Source organism: Oncorhynchus gorbuscha, linkage group LG01, assembly GCF_021184085.1.
Source record: "Oncorhynchus gorbuscha isolate QuinsamMale2020 ecotype Even-year linkage group LG01, OgorEven_v1.0, whole genome shotgun sequence".
Taxonomy (NCBI): domain Eukaryota; kingdom Metazoa; phylum Chordata; class Actinopteri; order Salmoniformes; family Salmonidae; genus Oncorhynchus; species Oncorhynchus gorbuscha.
In genome coordinates, this window is record NC_060173.1 from 81,327,844 (window position 1) to 81,351,542 (window position 23,699).

General features: G+C 41.6%; 1 protein-coding gene across 1 annotated transcript in view; it reads left to right on the forward strand.

Annotated features, from left to right (window-relative positions):
• LOC124043452 (glucose-6-phosphate exchanger SLC37A1-like) overlaps positions 1–23,667 on the forward strand; it is a 31,261-nt gene extending 7,594 nt beyond the window's left edge. Inside the window, exons 3-20 of the mRNA XM_046362058.1 lie at positions 65–146; positions 842–947; positions 1,202–1,280; positions 8,317–8,452; positions 8,619–8,695; positions 8,827–8,993; positions 9,133–9,191; positions 9,787–9,867; positions 9,962–10,090; positions 13,608–13,698; positions 17,705–17,767; positions 18,641–18,726; positions 18,960–19,008; positions 19,198–19,271; positions 19,375–19,453; positions 19,602–19,699; positions 21,135–21,211; positions 22,298–23,667. Of these exons, the coding sequence (XP_046218014.1) occupies positions 65–146; positions 842–947; positions 1,202–1,280; positions 8,317–8,452; positions 8,619–8,695; positions 8,827–8,993; positions 9,133–9,191; positions 9,787–9,867; positions 9,962–10,090; positions 13,608–13,698; positions 17,705–17,767; positions 18,641–18,726; positions 18,960–19,008; positions 19,198–19,271; positions 19,375–19,453; positions 19,602–19,699; positions 21,135–21,211; positions 22,298–22,313 (1,549 nt within the window). The 3' untranslated portion in view covers positions 22,314–23,667. The remainder of the gene's footprint in view (positions 1–64; positions 147–841; positions 948–1,201; positions 1,281–8,316; positions 8,453–8,618; positions 8,696–8,826; positions 8,994–9,132; positions 9,192–9,786; positions 9,868–9,961; positions 10,091–13,607; positions 13,699–17,704; positions 17,768–18,640; positions 18,727–18,959; positions 19,009–19,197; positions 19,272–19,374; positions 19,454–19,601; positions 19,700–21,134; positions 21,212–22,297) is intronic.
• Positions 23,668–23,699: the final 32 nt, after the last annotated feature.

Below are 23,699 nucleotides of genomic sequence, written 5' to 3' on the forward strand. Positions count from 1 at the left end.
CACTGACAACCTCTATCCAGCCCTTCTCACTGCTGCCCCCTTGTGTTGTGTTGTCTCCCTCCAGGTACCGAGCCTTCACATTTAGCCTCACCTTCCTGCTGTACACCAGCTTCCACCTGTCCAGAAAACCCATCAGCATCGTCAAGGTAACGTGTGTGTAATATATTTATATATCTGATGTCCCCATAGGGAATTTACTGGACTATACTGGCATAGCACATAATAAGAGATTTACTAAATATACACTCCTATCCACACATTAAATACACATGTTATCAGCACAGGTGTTATTTGTAAGTCGCTCTGGATAAGAGCGTCTGCTAAATGACTTCAATGTAAATGTAAATGTTATTGTAACCTGATCAGCCTTAATGTGATTCATCCTGCTACTATATCTGGTGCGCAACATTCTGAAATTGCATTTTCGTCCCCCCCCCAGTTTTATGATTGGAATATGATACAAAACGAGGCACCGGTGTGCTTTAGAACCATGGGACGCTTCCGAGCTGTCGGGTAGGCTGTTTGGAGTGTTTATCCGACTGGATACAAAAAAAATGGTCACCCCCCCCCCCCAAAGTTGTGCCCCTGTCTGTGACAGTATATCAGAATGACAGTGTCCCTCCCAAAGCAGAGCCAGGGATTAACTATTTATGTAACCAATGTTATCTACCACTGTTTACCTTGGAACCATAGCTGGAAGCAGCTTGACATTTAGTATTAAATGTATTTTAGATTAATGTTTGACCAGCTATATATGTTGGGTTTACTGTAGTTTGTGCTTTTTTTTCAGTGCGTGCACACACATGTGAATGTTTGCTTGACATGATTATTTGTTCCACAGAGTGAGCTGCATAAGAACTGCTCAGCTCTCAATGAGCTCTCCACAGCCAGTAGTAGCCAGCTGCCAAACCTCCACACAGCTGCAGAGTGCAGCTGGAAACCCTTTGGTGAGACCCCACTCAACCCTTGTCGTCGTCGTCCCCCCCCCCCCCTCTTTCAGTCTCTCAATCCCTCTTTCTCCCACTTGTCCTACTAAATGTTATGCTCCTCTATCCCTACACTTATCACTAATCACACATTTGTTACTATTCATTCACACATTGTTGTCGATCCCCATAACCAAACCCAGGAGCCTGTATTCAGATGAGTGGTCCTTGGTTGAATTGATGTCATTCTCATGTAAAACTACCTCCATATCTAGATAAAAGCAACTATAAGCAGCTGCTGGGAGCCATGGACTACTCCTTCCTCTGTGCCTATGCTGTGGGCATGTTCCTCAGGTAAGGCTAAAACTAGGCTGTCCACATTACCTGATTAGGAATACCTCTGGGCTCTAGTTATCGGATAAAGCGCTTCCCCCATCTCTCATCCTTCAGTCAGTCAGTCACACTGCAGAGTCTAGGGCTGTTGCGGTGACCGTATTACCGCAGGTGGTCACGAGTCTTGAAGGCAGTCAAATTCCACATGACCGTTTAGTCACAGTGATTAGGCTTCTCCAAGCTCTAATGCTGCTGATGGTCATTAGTAACCTACCAACTTGCTAACTGCCTGGAACCCAACGCTCTATTGTCCCTCTCATCACTCTGACATCAATGCAAATGTCATCTAAAATCTAATCAAACTCTTCATGAGAGTTCATGAGCTCATGTTGCGCAACGTTTTTCTATAGGCTATGAAATGGTGTGAGAAAACAAGCGTGATGGGCTCTTAAAAAGAGGATCCTTCAGCTTTCTATAGGCCTACTATAATTTATTTCTCAACTTTCCTAATATTAAGCACATTGCTTATTTTACAACAGAAGTATAGCCTACCTGGCTGGCATGAAAATGAACCACAGAAAAAGTGTCATGTGTTTGTTTTTTCCTCCTGCCACAGTTTGGAGATGGGTGCATGATAAGGGTCCATTCTAAATCAAAACATATGTAAAGACCAGATTAAAACAAGAATAGTCTGATTGGGTGACAATATTAGCCTATTACTCGTGAATGATGCTCAGCGTAAGAAAATGCCTTTTTTGTTCTTGCGGCTGTTATTCGAATTATGGTCTCACACCTTATGTAGCTTGGCCCATAGGCCTACATTTTTTATTGTATCGGTTCTCCTCCATCTCCTCCTCTGACGAAGAGGTGGAACAAGGATCGGACCAAAATGCAGCGTGATGATTATTCATGATATTTTAATGAAGGAAAACTATACATGAAGAAACTACAAAATAATGAAATGTGAAAACCGAAACAGCCCTATCTGGTGCAAACACAGACAGAAACAATCACCCACGAAATACTCAAAGAATATGGCTGCCTAAATATGGTTCCCAATCAGAGACAACGATAAACACCTGCCTCTGATTGAGAACCACTCCAGACAGCCATAGACTTTGCTAGATACCCCCACTAAGCCACACACCCAATACCTAACAAAACCCCAAGACAAAACACACCCCGGCCTGACCAAATAAATAAAGACAAACACAATATACTTCGACAAGGGCGTGACATTTATAAGGTTTGTATCACAACTAACGTGGCCAAAATAACTTCTTAAAATGAAGAACATTCATTCGCGTTCTCAAGGGGTGTAGAGCCTAACTGGCATACATAAGCAGCGTTTGACTTTCAAGTTTGGGGAAGATCATTTTTCACCATAAAAAATGCACCTTTTCTAATAATAAAAGCATTACGTGAATAATCACATTTGCGGTCACTTTTGATAATGGTGTTTTCCTGCTAATGGAGCGTTTGTGCTTTTAGCCTTCTGCCATGTGCACTTTGCTACACTTACAATGTGAAGAAACAGCTTAATAGATTAGCAACATTTAAAGCTAAACGTTCTGATCTGTTGCGTCAGCCACATTGCTAATTTTTTTTTTTTTTACTCTCGTGGTTGTATTAATTTGGGATCTATCGCATCCCGCAGCTGTCCCGGATTATGTTTGGAATATTTCTCACATAGAATAGGTCAACTTTGGTACTATGGGGGATAGTAGATTGACAGGCTAGTGCTTTTGCTGTTTGTTAGGCCTATTCTTCTTGATGACTGACAAAGTAAATGTGGACAGTTCTTCCGATATCTTCAATATGCACCTCAGAATTGGATAAGTACGCGCGCAGTTGCGTCCCCGATGTGTCTGTTTTCACTTGTAACCTAAAAAAAGACCCAATCACGTGATGGAAAGCCATGTGAGTGAGGGGTGCTTTTGAGCACTGGGAGAAGGGCACAACCCAGCACTCCGGGCCAAGGACACAACGGCCACGCCGCAAAAGGCATGGCTTTTTTTTCGGGTGCATTACGGCCACACAAAGGGGATGCAGCCGGGAAACTCAAGGCATTATCAAGTACTTGTCAGATTGTGAAGGAGAGACGACTGAGGAAGTGTGTGTGTGTACAGTCTGTGCAAAAAACAAAGCGGAGCTCGTGCCTTTTCAAGCAACTTTTAAAAAATCATTAGAGTTGCATCATGCAGCCTTACAATGTATTAAAAATCTAAACATATAGTCCAATGTTTGTAGAACAACTAGTTACACAAATAACTCTAAAATTAAGCAAATAGAAGTATATATTTATTTGTTAGCCGCATGTGCGCACTCCCTCACGTCGTTTGGAGAAAATATCCTTTCTATTTCATTCAGCTTTGTTCAGTAGTATTCTTCATACTATAATATAAAATAATTCTAAGCAACTCTTGTCTGCTAAATGAACTGGTGTAGGCCACAGCCATTTAACATAGCCAGATCAGGACCTAACATAAGGACCACTCAAAGTATGCTACTCTGTTCTTCTGAAATGGACTACATTTTCCTATCATGTTTCTTTAGACCTGTCTAAAATAAATAATGGATTTATTGTGACGGTGTAGGCTATATTACATGGAGTTATTAGACTTTTAAAAATGTAGATGTTCTACAGGTCTGTATCAGTGGCTTGTAGGCCATGTGCGGAAGCCAGGAGATGCTAAATGTGTTTATGTTAATTAACGGTCAATTACCATGAGACCGACAGTTATTTGCTTGAGAATCACCGGCTGATGAAATTTTGTGATCTCCACAGTGCAGAGTGTTTGTCCCATTTTGTGAATTCTTGGTTGGTGAGCAGACCCTGATTCAAGAATTTGAACTGATATCAATTATTTTTAGTCCGATCCTAATTGGGATATTGAATTTTATGTTCCTTTTGATGGCGTAGAAGGCCCTTCTTACCTTGTCTCTCAAATCAATCACAGCTTTTTGGAAGTTATCTGTAGTGCTGATGTTTAGGCAGAGGTAGGTATAGTTTGTGCTCTAGGGAAATGGTATCTAGATGGAATTTGTATTTGTGGTCCTGGTGACGGGACCTTTTTTGCAACACAATTATTTGTCTATTTTTTTATTTTACTTTTTTACTGTCTGGGCCCAGGTCTCCCCCCCTTAAAATATTTAGATGCACTATTGTAAAGTGGCTGTTCCACTGGATGTCATAAGGTGAATGCACCAATTTGTAAGTCGCTCTGGATAAGAGCGTCTGCTAAATAACTTAAATGTAAAATGTAAATGTCTGACAGAATCAGTGCAGAAGATCTACACTTCCAGTCTAAAGTTTGGGTCACTTAGAAATGTTTTTGAAAGAAAAGCATTTTTTATTTTGTCCGTTAAAATAACATCAAAATGATCAGAAATACAGTGTAGACATTGTTGTAAATGACTATTGTTGCAGGAAAAGGCTGATTTTTAATGGAATATCTACGTAGGCGTACAGAGGTCCATTATCAGAAACCATCACTCCTGTTTTCCAATGGCACGTTGTGTTCTCATCCAAGTTGATCATTTGAAAAGACTCATTGATCATCAGAAAACCCTTTTGCAATTATTTTAGCACAGCTGAAAACTGTAGTCCTGCTTAAAGAAGCAATAAGACTGGCCTTCTTTAGACTAGTTAAGTATCTGGAGCATCATCATTTGGGTTTGATTACAGGCTCAAAATGGCCAGAAACAAAGAACTGTCTTCTGAAACTTGTCAGTCTATTCTTGTTCTGAGAAATGAAGGCTATAATATTAACAATGTCTACACTGTATTTCTGATCAATTTGATGTTATTTTAATGAACAAATGTTTATTTTTACCCCAATCTTTTGAACGGTAGTGTAGGTGCTGCTGTAGGCCCTCCTTGGTTGGTGACCGAAGCAACAGATCATCAGTAAACCGTAGACATTTGACGTCAGATTCTAGTAGGGTGAGGCCTGTTGCTGCAGACTGTTCTAGTGCCCTCTCGTATGTATGTATGTAATGTATGTACAGTTGAAGTCGGAAGTTTACATACACTTAGGTTGGAGTCACTAACTCGTTTTTCAACCACTCCAGAAATTTCTTGTTAACAAACTATAGTTTTGGCAAGTCTGTTAGGGCATCTACTTTGCATGACACAAGTCATTTTTCCAACAACTGTTTACAGACAGATTATTTCAATTGTAATTCACTGTATCACAATTCCAGTGGGTCAGAAGTTTACATACACTAAATTGACTGTGCCTTTAAACAGCTTGGAAAATTCCAGAAGATAATGTCATGGCTTTAGGAGTTTCTGATAGGCCTTGAAATACATCCACAGGTACACCTCCAATTGACTCAAATGATGTCAATTAGCCCATCTTCAAACTCAATGCCTCTTTGCTTGACACCATGGGAAAATCAAAAGAAATCGTGCAAAAAAAATGGTAGACCTCCACAAGTACGCAATAGTACGCAAGTATAAACGCCATGGGACCACTCATACCGCTTCAGGAAGGGAGACGGGTTCTGTCTCCTAAAGATGAACTTACTTTGGCGCGCTAAGTGCAAATCAATTCCAGTACAACCGCAAAGGACCTTGTGAAGATGCTGGAGGAAACTGGTACAAAAGTATCCTATATCCACTGTAGAACGAGTCCTATATCGACATAACCTGAAAGGCCGCTCAGCAAGAAAGAAGCCCCTGCTCCAAAACCGCCATAAAGAAGCCAGACTACGGTTTGCAACTGCACATGGGGACAAAGATCGTACATTTGGGAGAAATGTCCTCTGGTCTGATGAAAAAAAATAGAACTGTTTGGTCATAATGACCATCGTTATGTTTGGAGGAAAAAGGGGGAGGATTGCAAGCTGAACAACACCATCCCAACCGTGAAGCACAGGGGTGGCAGCATCATGTTGTGGGGGTGCTTTGCTGCAGGAGGGACTGGTGCACTTCACAAAATAGATGGCATCATGAGGGAGGAAAATGTGGATATATTGAAGCAACATCTCAAGACATCAGTCAGGAAGTTAAAGCTTGTTCGCAAATGGGTCTTCCAAATGGACAGTGACCCCCAAGCATACTACCAAAGTTGTGGCAAAATGACTTAAGGACAACAAAGTCAAGGTATTGGAGTGGCCATCACCCAACTTTTTGTGGGAATCTTGTGGAAGGCTAACCAAAACATTTGACCCAAGTTAAACAATTTAAAGGCAATGCTACCAAATACTAAGTGCATGTATGTAAACTTCTGACCCACTGAGAATGTGATGAAAGAAGGAAATCTGAAATAAATCATTCAGATATTATTCTGACATTTCACTTTCTTAAATATTGTGATGATCCTAACTGACCTTAGACAGGGAATCTTTAATAGGATTAAATGTCAGGAATTGTGAAACTGAGTTTAAATGTATTTGGTTAAGGTGTATGTAAACTTCCGACTTCAACTGTATGTATGTTGAAGAGGGTGGGGTTCAAGCAGCATCCCTGCTTCACCACACAGCACTGAGGAAAGAAATCTGTTTGTTTTTAAAATTTTAACCGCACATTTGTTTTGTGGATTTTATATTGTTTATACCGCATTCCATCAATTTATTTAGCTGACCCCTATGTCAAATTGAGTCAAACTTTTTATTTTATTTTTAGGGTGTGCTGGGTGAATACATGGTCTGTCGCATGGTAATTTGGTTAAAAGCCCATTTTTTAAAAATTTGCTCAGGATGTTTTCACTGAGGAAATGTAGGAGGCTGCTATTAATGATAATGAAGAGAATTTGCTGTTGATGCAGATCCCACAGTAGTTTTTGGATCAGTCCTTGGTTCCAAGTATTGGGGAAGATGCCAGAGCTGAGGATTGTTAGATTTGTAATTGATCATGTCTATGTTTTTGTTCTTTCTTCATAGGGCCAAAATGAGAAGTGGTTTATCCAGACACCTCTGTTTTGGATAGGTAGCTCTTCATGTTGTTGTTTAGTGTGTTCGGATTTTCCCCGACAAAGGTTTGATTCTATGGATTCTTCAATAACATTGAGCTGGTTTCTGGTGTGCTGTTCCTTTTTCCTTAGTGTATTCCTGTACCGTTTTAGTGTTTAAACACAATAAAGGTGTAGGATCAGGTTTTCTGGGTCTGTTTTTGGTTGGATATGTTTTTCAATTTCTTTCTTAGGTTTTTGCATTCATCATCAAACCATTTTGTCATTTTTAGATTTGATGGTGAGGCTGGAAGGTCAAATATACTGTTTTGGCTTTCTATTGCCAGTTTTACACATTCACTATTGCAGTGAAATGTTTTGTCCAGGAAGTTGTCTAAAAGCGATTGTTGTTTTTTGGTAAGTTTCTACACTACTTTCCATCTATAGCATTTCTTAAGTGTGCGGTTTGTTTTGTCTTTGTCTCGTGATTTCAGTGTTGCTCTGTTCAAGTAGAGTAGACTGATTTTGCTGTGATCTGGTAGGAGTGACAGTGGGCTGTGAACACCGCGAGACTCTGGGTTGAGGTCGGCGATAAAGTAATCTACAGTACTACTGCCAAGCGATGAGCTGTAGTTGTACCTAATAGTAATAGTCCCCTCCGCCTACCATTGACTATGTACAGACCCAGTGTGCGACAGACCTGCAGGAGTTGTGACCCATTTTTGTTGGTTGTTTTTATTGTAGTTGTCAAGGGGGGAATATCTCGCTCCTTGTGTTCTTTTTTTTTTCTTCTCTCTTTTGTCTTTCGCTCTCACCTCTCACTCTTTCCCTCCCTCTCTTTTAGCCCTGAAAGGGTCCTCATTCTGTCTCTCTGTGTTACAACATGAACACAGTGTGCTTTTCAAGGACCGTGTTGCATAACTAACTCTGTGTCCCAGCAAGGTCAAATGGCTTCTAGCCAAGCTTGTGCTGGATGTCATGCCGAATAGTGTTGATATTTTAATGCTTTTTTTTCATTCAAAATTGATGTTTCGTTTTATATAAGGGATGGATGAAAAATTCTCAATATGCCAGCCTATTTTTATGCTGAATATGCTAGCCATTTTTGTCAGCCTGTATGAACTTATGCATTGTAAAAAATGTCATTGTGCGTCCTGCAGTGGCATCATCGGTGAGCGCCTGCCCATCCGTCTGTACCTGACGTTTGGCATGCTGATGAGCGGCCTCTTCACCTGTCTGTTTGGCCTGGGCTACATTTACAGTATCCACAGCCTTGGTTTCTATATATTTGTCCAGGTAAGTCACAAAGTGGACCTACTGTAACTACCTACACATGTACAATATCAGTCAAGCCATAGAAAATTCTTGGTCTGACATTTCATAGGAAGACTAGTTGAGAATTCAGAAGACAACAGTTCTATATTCTGAATGTTTTTCTAACTCTGTTTCTCCTCTGCCTCAGGTGGCTAATGGCTTGGTTCAGACGACTGGCTGGCCCAGTGTTGTCACATGCATCGGGAACTGGTTTGGCAAGGGAAGGTAAGCCACAAGATCTGTTAAAATGAAACAATTCCTCCATAGTTCAGATACACTGATGTTATAGGAGATACATTGAATAGAAAATAGAATATACATTGAAGTTAGAATACTTTAACTGGTGTCTCCAATAGGAGGGGTCTGATCATGGGCATATGGAACTCCCACACCTCGGTGGGCAACATCTTGGGCTCTCTGATCGCAGGCTACTGGGTCTCCTCCAACTGGGGCTTGTCCTTCATCGTTCCTGGCCTCATCATTGCTGCCATGGGAATCATCTGCTTCCTCTTCCTCATTGAACGTGAGTACTGCTACGTGATTGGTTGGAGGAGTGAAAGACTCGTTCCATTTGCCTTTGTTTAGCTTCAATGCATGATTTATGCGAAGGTCAGATTTTTGCATGCTGATATTAAAACATTTAAACTCTGTTTTGTCTGTAGATCCAAATGATCTTAGAAGCATCCATGCTGTACAGAACCCTGCTCCCTGTAGCAACAATGTGAGTACTTAGGATGTCTCTCTTGTTCTCAAAAGCATCTCTACTTAGTATAGACATAATATTTAGGACATTTCAGAGGTATAAATTCACAGATATAGACAGGAAAAAGCCCCTCTTGGTTCAATGCTTAGTTTAAATGCTAGTTTGAAAATGTGTGTCCAAGAATGGGATCATTGTGTGGATCACACGTCATCAGAATTTGCCTGGATAGCATCACATCTGTCGCACACCGCGCCCGACAACCGTTTCCTAGACAACTGTCGCCCACTTTAGCTCCTTGCGTAGACGTAGAGTACCTGAGTGTCTCTGAGTGTGGGCTGGCTCTGGTAAAAATGCCTCCCTGGAGACGGACACACAAATCAAAAGGGATGAAACATGATTAACTTTTACCATGTGGGCAGATTCCTTGTATAAGCTTTATTTAGGGTTCTTCTTGATTGACAGGTATCATTTTCAGTCTCCCACGCTACTGTGAACTGCATTAGTTTTCTTCACTAGTAGCTGGTGGAACACTGTGTATAATAGTGATGTTAAACTATAGATCCTGTAACATTGTGGTAAACTGTATTGTACTTTTTTTTTTCTTCTCATGCAGCAAAAGCTGACAAAGAACTGGAATGGGACAAATGGACACAAGCAACTGTACCATTCATACAAACAGGGAGACAAATATGAGGTGTGCCTGTTTTTATGAGTTTGTCTGTGTTTATGTTAGTGTCTGTATGTGGATCTGTGTTATTAACCCATGTTTTCCCCTCCATCTCTCTCAGAACTGGGACACAGAGCTGCTGCTCCCTCAGGACAACAGTAGTGTTTCTGTCCCAGTACAGCAGGTGGTGGTGGTGAAGAGCGAATCCGAGCCCTCGGCCATCAGCTTCATGGGAGCTCTACGCATTCCGGTCAGTCGCCTGACCTCTCACACCACCCATATCTCTCACACACAATAGCAAAGGCAAAGGCCCAGGGCTGTTAATTAAACTCAATTCCTGGAGGGCCATTTATCTGCTGGTTTTTATTATTGCCTTTCAATTCATGTCCAATTCAAGACATGGATAACCAGGTGCAGTGAGTTTCTAACCAATCAATTACCTTAATTGACCAGTCAAGTACCAGGGAGGGGTGAAAGCACGCAGATGAGGACACTGGAAAATGGCGACTGTGCTTTAATCGGAAAGTCCGGCAAGTGAAGTGTGATAATGAATGGAAATGAGTGAAATCAAAGAATGGAACTAAACCAGCAAAAGTTGTAGTAGAAGACAAGGACCGGTCCAATAATGCATTTCTTATGGAACTGTTTTTTGGACAAGTAGGTTCAGTTGCGAAATCCATTTGTATTATCGAGCACTGAAGAAAGCAGTGGGAAAGGTGGGTTCAATCAAGGTGGCTAGAAGCGTCCTTGTTTTGTTTAATTGTGTCATTGAAGAACAGAAAAGGTGTGGACTGAATCTGGCAAAATTGCCCACATCAGAAGTAACATGTATTGCTCTTCTGAGCAGGGTGCCTGCCAAAGGAGTTGTAGCGCTATGATAAAACCGGCTCTCATGAGGACCGCCACGGGAATGGAAGACTCAAAGTTACCGCTGCTGCAGAGGATCAGTTCATTAGAGCCTCAGAAATTGCAGCCCAAATAAATGCTTCACAGAGTTCAAGTAACAGACACATATCAACTGTTCAGAGGAGACTGCTTAAATCAGGCCTTCATGGTCAAATTGCTACAAAGAAACCACTACTAAAGGACACCAATAGGAAAAAGAGACTTGCTTGGGCCAAGAAACACAAGTAATGGACATTAGACCGGTAGAAATTTGGCCTTTGGTCTGGAGTCAAAATGTCTAATTTCTAAAATTCCTAACCGCTGTGTCTTTGTGAGACGCAGTGCGGGTGAACAGCTGATCTCTGCATGCGTGTTTCCCACCATAAAGCATAGAGCAGGTGTGATGGTGTGGGGGTGCTTTGCTGGTGACACTGTCTGTGATTTATTTGGAATTCAAGGCACACTTAACCAGCATGTCTACCACAGAATTCTGCAGCGATAAGCCATCCCATCTCATTTGGGTGTAGTGGGACTATCATTTGTTTTTCAACAGGACAATGACCCAACACACCTCCAGGCTGTGTAAGGTCTGTTTTTACCAATAATTTGTGATGGAGTGCTGCATCAGATGACCTGGCCTCCACAATCCCCCAACCAAATTTAAATGGTTTGTGATGAGTTAAACCTCAGTGAAGGAAAAGCAGCCAACAAGTGCTGAGCATATGTGGGACCTCCTTCAAGACTGTTGGAAAAGCATTCCAGGCGAAGCTGGTTGAGAGAATGCCACGATTCTGCAGAGCTGTGGCTATTTGAAGGGTGGCTATTTGAAGAATCTCAAATATAAAATATATTTTGATTTGTTTAACAATTAAAAATATTAAAAAATTAATTACTACATGATTCCATATGTGTTTTCATAGTTTTGATGTGTTCACTATTATTTTACAATGTAGAAAATGGAAAAACCCTTGAATGAGTGGGTGTTCTGAAACTTGTGACCGGTAGTGTAGATGACGAGTACCTTAGTCAGAGAATTCCATGAATGGTCAGTGCATGTCGCCTGACCTGTTTTTTTGAATTGAACCTTTATTTAACTAGGCAAGTCAGTTTAGAACAAATTCTTATTTACAATGACGACCTACCAAAAGGCCTCCTACGGGCCTGTGATAAAAAAATAAATATGTATAGGACAAAACACACGAGACGCACTACATAAAAAGAGACCTAAGACGACAACATATGGTAGCAACACATAACACAGCATGGTAGCAACACAACATGACAACAACATGGTAGCAACGCAACAAGGCAGCAGTAAAAAACATGGTCCAAACATTATTGGACACAGACAACAGCACAAAGGTCAAGACGGTAGAGACAACAATACATCACACAAAGCAGCCACAACTGTCAGTAAGAGTAAGTGTCCATGATTGAGTCTTTGAATGAAGAGATGGAGATAAAACTGTCCAGAATGAGTGTTTTTTGCAGCTTGTTCCTGTCGCTAGCTGCAGCGAACTGAAAAGAGGAGCGACCCAGGGATGTGTGCTTTTTGGGACCTTTAACAGAATGTGACTGGCAGAAAGGGTGTTGTATGTAGAGGATGAGTAGGTATCTCAGATAGGGGGGACTGGGGTCTAAGAGGGTTTTATAAATAAGCATCAACCAGTGGGTCTTGCGACGGGTATACAGAGATGACCAGTTTACAGAGGAGTATAGAATGCAGTGATGTGTCCTATAAGGAGCATTGGTGGCAAATCTGATGGCCGAATGGTGATGTTCTTCTTCTAGCCTCTAGAGAACACCCTTACCTGCCAATCTATAAATGATCTCTGTAATCTAGCAGGGGTAGGATGGTCATCAGAATCCGGGTTAGTTTGGCAGCTGGGGTGAAAGAGGAGTGATTACGATAAATCTAGACTTGGTTTCCTCTAACTTTAGCCAGCAGCTTTGATATGTGCTGAGAGAAGTACAGTGCAACCACTGTATTGGTAATTGAAGGAAGGAGAAAAGCCTATCGATATTATTGTTGTTTGAGGAGACGATACCTGAATATGTGAAGCTTGGATATGTGAGGTATGCGGTGAGAGCGTTTGTGTCCAAACCATTAGTATGGGAATTGTAAAGGATATGGTCAAGTGTCAAATGTTTGCAGGCAGGAGAAGTATGGTATTGAAGAATCTGATTTTGTTTTTTGTAGATGTGATGGGGTTCATACTCCAGACTTTCTTGAGTGCCCTATTAGGGTGATCCTTGAGGTGTCAAGGATCGGGGATCTATGTGGAGCCGGTGAAAATAGTCAAAGGAGCGAGAGGCAACAGTGTTGACGATATGCCTTGCAACCAGTTGCTAGTGTTTTAAGTCAGTCGAGTGATCTGGATACACTCATTGTGAAGAAGGTAGATATTGTGGCATTTATAGCCACAGTGATTCATTGTACAGCACAAGTGTCAAAGAAGACCAAAAAGCTGGACATCATATCTGCAGCCAAGATGTTTTTAGGTCTCCAAGACTTCATGGCAGAAGCACTGTCAGGACTATTTTCCTTAGGAAATGTCCTGCCCTCACGGGAATCTTCTGAGCCTGTGTGACACGGTTTAGAATGTTTTTTAAAATATTTTTTATACAAAAAAGCAGGTTGGTTTTGTTAATTTATTTTGTACATCAAATTGTTGCCAATACCATTTTATACTGTAGAAAAATACCTACAGACACATGTTCCTTATACACTTAAATAGATCTGAAATAAATGCATGGGTACTGTACAAGCAACCGGGAAAACCCCTGGCACTTAGCATACACCATGCAAAGTACCACGCCATTCTATTCTGGAGAAATGTATCGTTTTTATTTGTTGATAGTATGCTTTTCTTTCTCTCCAGGGAGTGATAGAGTTCTCGCTCTGTTTGCTGTTTGCCAAGCTGGTCAGCTACACCTTCCTCTTCTGGCTGCCGCTCTACATCACGAAAACGGGTATGTACATGACACTACATCAGTGGTTCTGAACTGGTGGATCGCGAAAGGGGGTTTTATGTGGGTTTTCATTTTTTTTTATAAAAGATACTCCTGTCTGAATTTAAACTAATACCAGGTAGAAAGTGTGTATAAATGACAACTTACTTTTTTGTTTTATAAATTATTCTCTGAAAACTATTATTCTTTAATCATAGTATTTTCAATATAAACTTTCAATATAAACAGTATTTTCAAAAAAGAAACGTCCTCTCACTGTCAACTGCGTTTATTTTCAGCAAACTTAATATGTGTAAATATTTGTATGAACATAACAAGATTCAACAACTGAGACAAACTGAACAAGTTCCACAGACCTGTGACTAACAGAAATGGAATGTGTCCCTGAACAAAGGGGGGGTGAAAATCAAAAGTAAGAGTCAGTATCTGGTGTGGCCACCAGCTGCATTAAGTACTGCAGTGCATCTCCTCATGGACTGCACCAGATTTGCCAGTTCTTGCTGTGAGATGTTACCCACTCTTCCACCAAGAAACCTACAAGTTCCCAGACATTTCTGGGGGAATGGCCCTAGCCCTCATCCTCCGATCCAACACGTCCCAGACGTGCTCAATGGAATTGAGATCCGGGCTCTTTGCTGGCCAAGGCAGAACACTGGCATTCCTGTCTTGCAGGAAATCATGCACAGAACGAGCAATAGGGCTGGTGGCATTGTCATGCTGGAGCGTCATGTCAGGATGAGCCTGCAGGAAGGGTACCACATGAGGGAGGGGGATGTCTTCCCTGTAACGCACAACTTTGAGATTGCCTGCAATGACAACAAGCTCAGTCCGATGATGCTGTGGCACACTGTCCCAGACCATGATGGACCCTCCACCTCCAAAATCGATCCCGCTCCAGAGTACAGGCCTCGGTGTAACGCTCATTCCATCGTCGATAAACGCAAATCTGACCAGAGACAAAACCACAATTCGTCAGTGAAGAGCACTTTTTGCCAGTCCTTTCTGGTCCAGCGACGGTAGGTTTGTGCCCATAGGCGAAGTTGTTGCCGGTGAGGACCTGCCTTACAACAGGCCTATAAGCCCTCAGTCCAGCCTCTCTCAGCGTATTGCGGACAGTCTGAGCACTGATGGCGGGATTGTACGTTCCTGGTGTAACTCTGAGAGTTTTTGTTGCCATCCTGTACCTGTCCCTTAGGTGTGATGTTCGGCTGTACCAATCCTGTGCAGCTGTCCGTCCTGTCTCCCTGTAGTGCTGTCTTGGACGTCTCACAGTACGGACATTGCAATTTATTGCCTTGGCCACATCTGCCGTCCTCATGCCTCCTTGCAGCATGCCTAAGGCACGTTCACGCAGATGAGCAGGGACCCTGGGCATCTTTCATTTGGTGTATTTCAGACTCAGTAGAAAGGCCTCTTTAGTGTTGTAAGTCTTCATAACTGTGACCTTAATTGCCTACCGTCTATAAGCTGCTAGTGTCTTAATGACCTTTCCACAGGTACATGTTCATTAATTGTTTATGGTTCATTGAACAAGCATGGGAAACAGTGTTTAATCCCTTTACAATGAAGATCTGTGGATTTATCTTTGAAAGACAGGGTCCTGCAAAAGGGATGTTTCTTTTTTGCAGAGTTAAATCTATAAGTAGTGCCTTTTAGCACAGGTTGTGGTCTCAAATAAGTGAGTTGCCAAAATTCTTCATCAAGAATATGAGTAATATGGAATTATTGACAATGAAAAGGTGTGATTGTTGTTCCCTTGTCTAATATAATTGCTAAATGTATTGTCAATATAGCATTAAAAATTGTTTTCCAGATTGCATTTTGCCCAAAACATATTGTCATACGAATGGTTCAATTTGGGTCCCAAGGCAAAACCAGTTGAGAACCACTACATTACACTGCAACGACGCCCTCACTCACTGCTACATTCGTATAGGAACTCTGTCTGTTTGGTCAAGTATACAGTACATGAATCCAGGGCATTGTGGAGAGCTCGATAAGAAGTGTTAGGGCATGCATTCTTTGCCCGCTACCTGCTAGACTTTGTCTGAGACATACTGTATCTGAGACATACGGTATCTATCTGCAATCTGACATTTACAGTGCAGTCAAAGTATTCAGACCTCTTTAATTTTTCCACATTTTGTTATGTTACATCTTTATTATAAAATAGATTCAATCGTTTTTTTTCTCATTAATCAACACACAGTTCCCCATAATGGCAACAAAAGAAATTGCAAATGTATTACAAATACAAAACTGATATCAGTTACATAAGTATTCAGACCCTTTACTCAGCACCTTTGGCATCGAGTACAGCCTTTAAGTCTTCTTTGGTATGAAGCTACAAGCTTGGCACAGCTGTATCTGGAGAGTTTCTCCCATTCTTCTCTGCAGACCCTCTCTAGCTCTATCAGGTTGGATGGGGAGCATCGCTGCCAGATATTTTCAGGTCTCTCCAGAGATGTTCGATAGAGTTTAAGTCCGGGCTCTGGCTGGGCCTCTCAAGGACATCAAGACTTATCCCGAAGCCACTCATGCGTTGTCTTGGCTGTGTGCTTAGTGTCGTTGTCCTTTTGGAAGGTGAACCTTCTCCCCAGTCTGAGAACCTGCTCCAGATCGCTCAGGTCTTCATCAAGGATCTCTCTGTACTTTGCTCCGTTCATCTTTGCCTCGATCCTGACTAGTCTCCTTGTCCCTGCTGCTAAAAGAAACATTCCCACAGCATGATGCTGCCACCACCATCCTTCACCGTAAGGATGGTGCCTGGTTTCTTCCTGATGTAACGCTTGGCATTGTGACCAAAGAGTTCAATCTTGGCTTCATCAGACCAGAGAATTTTGTTTCTCATGGTCTGAGAGTCTAGGTGCCTTTTGGCAAGCTCCAAGTGGGCTGGCATGTGCCTTTTACTGAGGAGTGTCTTCTGTCTGGCCCCTCTACCATAGAGGCCTGATAGGTGGAGTGCTGCAGAGATGGTTGTCCTTCTGGAAGGTTCTCCCATCTCCACAGAAGAACTCTGGATCTCTGTCAGTGACCATCGGATTCTTGGTCACCTCTCTGACCGATTGCTCAGTTTGGCCAGGCAGCCAGCTCTAGGAAGAGTCTTAGTGGTTCCAAGCTTCTTCCATTTTTAAGAAGGATGGAAGCCACTGTATTCTTGGGGACCTTCAATGCTACAGAAATGTTTTGGTACCCTTCCCCAGATCTGTGCCTCAACATAGTCCTGTCTCGGAGCTCTACGGACAATTTCTTAAACCTCATGGCTTGGTTTTTGCTCTGACATGCACTGTCAACTGTGTGCCTTCCCAATTCATGTCCAATCAATTGGATTTACCACAGGTGGACTCCAATTAAGTTGTAGAAACATCTCAAGGATGATCGATGGAAACAGGATGCACTTGAGCTCAATTTCGAGTCTTATCGCATAAGGTCTTAATGCTTCTGTAAATAAAGAATTTCTGTTTTTGACGCAAACATTTCTGAAAACCTGTTTTTGCTTTGTCACTGTGGGTTATTGTGTGTAGGTTGATTTAAATAAAAAAATATTTCTCAATTTTAGAATATGTATTTATTTTATTTAACTAGGCATGTCCGTTAAGAAAAAATGATTGTTTACAATGACTGCCTACCCCGGCCAAACCCAGACGACGCTGGGCCAGTTGTGCAACGCCCTATGGGACTCCCAATCGCAGCCTTTATTCGAACCAGGTACTGCAGTGACGCGTCTTGCACTGAGTTGCAGTGTCTTAGACCACATAACAAAATGTTGAAAAAGTCAAGAGGTCTCAATACTTTCCGAATGCACTGTGTCTTGGTAATCTGTGGTCAAACCAGCTCTACCTGTTAGGACAGAGGTTCCCAAATGTTTTCACTCGGGGCCCCTTTCCAGCAGTTTGGGAACCACTGTGAGAGGATACCTATGCTTTGCTTGTTGTTTTTGTTAGTATCCTGTGTCACTTGTTTAGTTTGCCAGAGGGTGTGTGAAGATAATAGACCTGTCTCTCAGCTCACCTAGATGCCAAGAAGGCCGGAGATCTCTCCACTCTGTTTGACGTGGGAGGAATTGTGGGTATGTTCTCTTTTTTTAGTTTTCAGTGGTTGTTTGTAGTTCTGATCCTTTTGTATGACTCTTTCTACAAACCAAATAACTTTATGATCTGGATATTTGTATGCTCCTGTTATGCACTTGAGTGAGGACCCAAAAGCGGTATTCAAAAACAGAGTCCTTTAATGTAAACACAGGGAAGACATAGATCCTCTTCAGATGTAGATAATGGCAAAATAGACAACCTGCAGAGAGGGCGACAAATGAAACAAAAAGTCCTTCTGATAATTACAAAAGAGCCCCCTTCTTAGCAGCAGAGGAGAATAGCTGGGTTAGCGGCGACAGGCTGCAGGTCTCTCTGGGTAGGCGCGGGTCGTAGAGGAACAGTGGTACCTGATCTCACGTAGCATCAGATGAACTGGACACAGTACAAACGATAAGACAGTTAGCTGAGTACAGGATTCACTTGCCAGGCAGATTCCGACGGGGCGGGACAGGGATGAAGCAAACGAGACGATAGTTTGTTTCTGGCATGAGAAACTCAAACGAGAATCTGACAGAGAAAGAAGCAGGAACAGAGAGAGAAATAGAGACCTAATCAGAGGGAAAAAGGGAACAGGTGGGAAAAGGGTGAACGAGGTAGTTAGAGGAGATGAGGAACAGCTGGAGGAGAGAAAGAGAAGGTAACCTAATACGACCAGCAGAGGGAGACAGAGTGAAGAGAAAGAACAGGAACAAGACATAATATGATAAGACATGACAGCTCCTGTGTGTGTCAGAGATTTGATTTGTAAAAATGCATGAATGATGTCAGGACTTCCTAATTCATCATTGGAATTGAACTACCTGCAAACCACACATCTTGATTGTTGTGCTCATCTCTTTCTCTGTGTGTAGGGGGAATATTGGCTGGGGTCATATCTGATAAGCTGGGAAAGAGAGCCACCACCTGTGCATTGATGCTGCTGCTGGCTGCTCCTATAGTGAGTCTCTTTCCCTGTGTGGCTCCATTTGTTTCTATTCCTTTCTCTCTCTTTCTCTGTTTCTGAGAATCAAACCAACTATCCTGGTGTTGCAAGAACCATGCTCTACCAACTGAGCTGCAGAAGATCGCTGAGCTTCAGAGGACCGTTGACCATGTCAAGGGCTAAACATAAGCGTGCATCATTAATCTTATAGGACATATTTTTTTTAATGTTTTTGTTCTGTTTCTCAGCTATATGGCTTCTCCATGATCAGCGAGTTTGGACTGGGACCGACCATAGGTAAGGATCTATTTATATTACTAAGTCCAGTTTGTGTTGCTCTTGTGAGAGGGATTGTAGACTGACTTCATGAATCGCGCTCCTGAGTCCGTTGACATAATGGCTGTGCTATTCTGACTGTCAATAACGAACAGGTGAACAGAGATATGATCATGTGGATAATGTTGTGATGGGCCATTTTCTTCATAGGTATGCTACTGGTGTGTGGAGGACTTGTGAATGGGCCATATGCCCTAATTACAACAGCAGTGGCTGCTGATCTGGTAAGTGTGTAGTGAGTGAGTCTTTCTCACTGTTTTACACTTATATAATCCTCTGTCTCTGACCTCATATCCCTTCCCACTCTGTTTTGACCTTTGAACCTAGGGAACACACAAGAGCCTCAAGGGCAATGCCAGGGCCCTTTCTACTGTCACGGCCATCATTGACGGCACAGGATCAGTAGGTCAGTCTCTCACCTCCATCCATACCAGTAGATCCTATGTGATAAGTTAGCTCCATGAGGGGATAGCTAATGACCAGGGGTTGCTTTAGAATTTAGCATAGTTCTAGCTTTGTGACTTACAAACTGTCCTGTGATCTGTTCTTCTCAGGTGCAGCAATAGGCCCCCTTCTGGCAGGAGTGTTGTCGTCACAGGGCTGGGATCAGGTCTTCTACATGCTGATGGCAGCTGACTTCCTAGCACTGCTGGTAGGTGCTGATGCTTGTTAAAAACCTGTTGGGGCAAGGAGTTCCCCTCAGGGAACCCCTCAGACCCCTGTTCAGCTGAAAAGGTGGCGCAGGGAATTCAAAAATATTCTTTAGAAATATTTAACTTTCACACATTAACAAGTCCAATACCTCGAATGAAAGATGAACATCTTGTTCATCTACCCATCATGTCAGATTTTGTAAATGTTTTACAGCGAAAACACAAAATATATTTATGTTAGACCAACACCAAACCAAAGAAAAAACGCAGCCCTTTTTTCCAGCCAAAGATAAAATCACAAAAGCAGGATTAGAAATAAAATGAATCACTAACCTCTTGAAAATCTTCATCAGATGACAGTCATATGACATGTTACACAGTACATTTATGTTTTGTTCGATAATATGCATTTTTATATCCACAAATCTCAGTTTACATTGATGCCATGTTCAGAAATTCCTCCAAAATATCCGGAGAAATTATAGAAAGCTACGCCAGATAACAGAAATACTCATCATAAACTTTGACTAAAGGTTCTTAATGCAACCGCTGTGTCAGATTTATTTTTTTACGTTTTGGAAAAAGCCTAACATTGCAATAATCTAAGACTGCGCTCAGACAGAAATATGAAATTACAACATAAATATTCCCTTACCTTTGATCTTTCATCAGAATGTAGTGCAAGGAGTCCTAGTTCCACAATAAATCATCGTTTTGTTCCATAATGTCCAATACTAGTGTCCAAGTAGCTGCATTTGCTATCACTTTCAACTCACGTGCCCAAAAACTGACTGCTGGTCCAAGATAACTCGCCCGAAAACATCCAAAAGATATATTCCAGATCGAATAAACTGGTCAAACTATGTAAAGAATCAATCTTCGGGATGTTATTATCATATATATCCAATAACGTTCCAACCGGATCATACGTTTTCATCTGGGGCCGAATGGAACAGCCGTAGCACCCGCAGAGAAATGCGCCACAGAAAAATGGCATTCAGTCGGGACACTGACTATTTTCCCTCCCATTAGGTCAAAGTTCAAAGCAAATGCTCCATTACACTTTCTACTGAGGACATCTAGTGGAAGGCGTAGGAAGTGCTTCCAGATCCATATCTTGTTGGGAAAGGAGGGGGCGATGACGTCAAAGTTGCCCCAACTTTCAGAATTTCATTTCTTGTTTGGAAGATTGCCTGCCCTATGAGTTCTGTTATACTCACAGACATAATTCAAACAGTTTTAGAAACTTCAGTGTTTTCTATGCAATAGTAATAATAATATGCATATATTAGCAATCTAGGACAGAGTTTGATGCAGTTCACTATGGGCACGCAATTCATCCCAAGTGAAAATACTGCCCCCTATCCTCTTAATGTTTGTCTTATGTGGGTCTTACAGAATGTGGCTTTGTGTGTGGATGTGTTTCCTCTGTAGCTGTTGCTGCGGCTGGTGATGAAGGAGCTGACCTCTGGTAACGTGGTTAAACCTCGTTCTGGCAGCACCACTGTAGAGTAAGTGACTTGTTTATATTCTACTTGTTGTAGTATGGCGGTATCGAGTGGTATCTAGGCTTTGTTATAGTATGCCATTGATCATGTTCTATGATCTATGTTAATAACTTGTAATTCATTTTTCATTGTCTTTTTTTATGTTTGCCGATGACACCATATTTTTCTCTGATAAAGACCGTCAGAAACGCATCAGTAAATCAACTCCAAATAAATTGTGAAAGGTATTGGTGTCATCAGATGAATACAACCCCCCCCCCCCCCCCAAACAATTTGGAATCTGTACTACACTTTACTCTATCTATTTATCTCATACTGCAATATATACTGGGTCAGTACTTATAAAAGCAACCCCAATAACTTCTTCATTCTCCAAAAACATTTTGTGAGGAAGCGCAACTCAGACTGTTGTGCCAGTTCCTCTCCACTCTTTCATCGCCTTCAAATCCTCAAAATGTATATCAACCAAATCTGTTTCTATAACAAATGAATCTACACCCTGTTTCTTTTCAAATGCTATTCAAATTCAATACTGGGGTTCATTATTCTACAAGAACTGCCACTGATCTCCACATCCCTCCTTCCATACAAGATTAGGTGAATGTTCCATCACTTAAAGGTTGTTCTTTGTGGGAACAGTCTCCTGGACCACCTTAAGCACTGCAACAGCTTCAACTCTTTCACATATAAATAGAATGCTTGGCTGCTGTTTGACAAATAAAATTGATTACTCTTTTGTCCATAATCATCTCATCATGTAGGCTATACTTTCACTGTAGCCTAACTGTGAGCTGTTGGCTAGAGCACACGTGCCAATAGCAGTGGGCACACTCGCTATATAACGTAGCATTTTTTGTGGGAGAAAAAAAAACGAGTTGAAAATGCAATGGAAACCCATTTTAAACTTTTTTTATTTTATTCGGTACGTCCGAATTTAACCAAAAAATGCATTTATATGTGCACTAGGTCATCACGCACAGCCTTTTTATCAATTTGATGGAAACACATTTCTGGTGGGAAACTGCACATTATTTTTATGCAGATTTTTGTTTAGGGATCAAAGTCTGTTTTTTTGTTTCCGTCTTGTAGGATGAAGGAGCACTAAGCACTTTGCGCTAACTCCAGACCGAGAAGTGGAAAGACTGTGGCCCTCGCTCAGCACAGACACACTGCATCCTATACCACTACCCTGGACCGGACCTTTTAACTGAGATGACCTGAACCCACCCTGCCTGTGGTCACCTCTCAACCTTAACCAAATCCCTATAAACCAGGGCCCAGTTATCTGGATTTTAAGTCAATGATTTGTCTGTTCTATGAATATGCCTTTAATACTATCTGATAGTTTTTGAAAAACTGAGCCCAAGAGCTAGACAATGTTCACAAAGAGACATAGACAAGCAACACTTCTTTCTAAAGGTCTGTTGTCACTGCGAGCTTGGCTGTATCGCCGTCGATTCAGCAGTAGCTGACATGAACTAGTGTGTAGCAGCACCTATTGGAACCGAATGAAAGTTTATGAAAGTTTATGAAGATTAAGTAGTGGAGTAGAATAAGCAACCAACCAAGCCATCCAGTCCCTCTGAGCACATAACACTTTTTATTTAGATTGTTTTTATATACTTCTAGAGCATATTGGGCCCACTTCAGCCTTATGTAACCAAAGATTGTGGGGAAATGCACAGTAATTTATATTGAGAAAAAAAAACATTCTGGTGGTCTATGTATTTTCTCTGTTTAGGAAGTATATGAAGGTACTGATATTTTGTGTTCCTATATGATCAGCAAATGATGGTACAGTTTTATGTTTTGGGACTTGAATGCTATGAATGTAACATTTTGTGTTTGAGTATGGAATTCTGCATATCAACTCCCGAGGAGGATCAACCATTTCTCAAATCAGTTATTTATGCAGTGCAATGTTAAACTGTGATATTTTTACTATGTGTAGAAAACACCAAATGCCATCATCCCAAACCTTAAAATGCTCACATTCATTCTGCCTTTGTGAACATTTTAAAGACGTTCCTGTGACTAATGCTTCCTACCTCTGGGTTTAATGTGCCAAATGAGTGAAGAAAGGTAGCCTATGTACCTTCATGAAAAAGTAATCTATATTCTTATGAACTTTCATTCTGGCAGATGCCTGGGGCTGTGGTTAATTCCAATTCACTGCCCGTATTTAACTGAATTGAAATGGAAGGGACCCCATCCAGTAACGTGTCATTGTTCTTTGTGGCGATAGAGCATTTCTTGGTGGAAGCTGAATCATTATTGCAGTGCTTAAATGGTAGTACTTGAATTTTTTTTTTGGTGTTTGTTCATTGGTCAGGCACTTGCTTTGTTCAGTTACTTGTCTGATTCTTACCTGACTCATAAGTACAGGGTCTTGGTGACAATTGTCCATTTCTGAAGATATCTTGGTAGATAAATAAAAAGCGAGTGGCTGTGTTGCTGAATTCTCTGGAAGCTTCTTCACAAAAGATCTGTC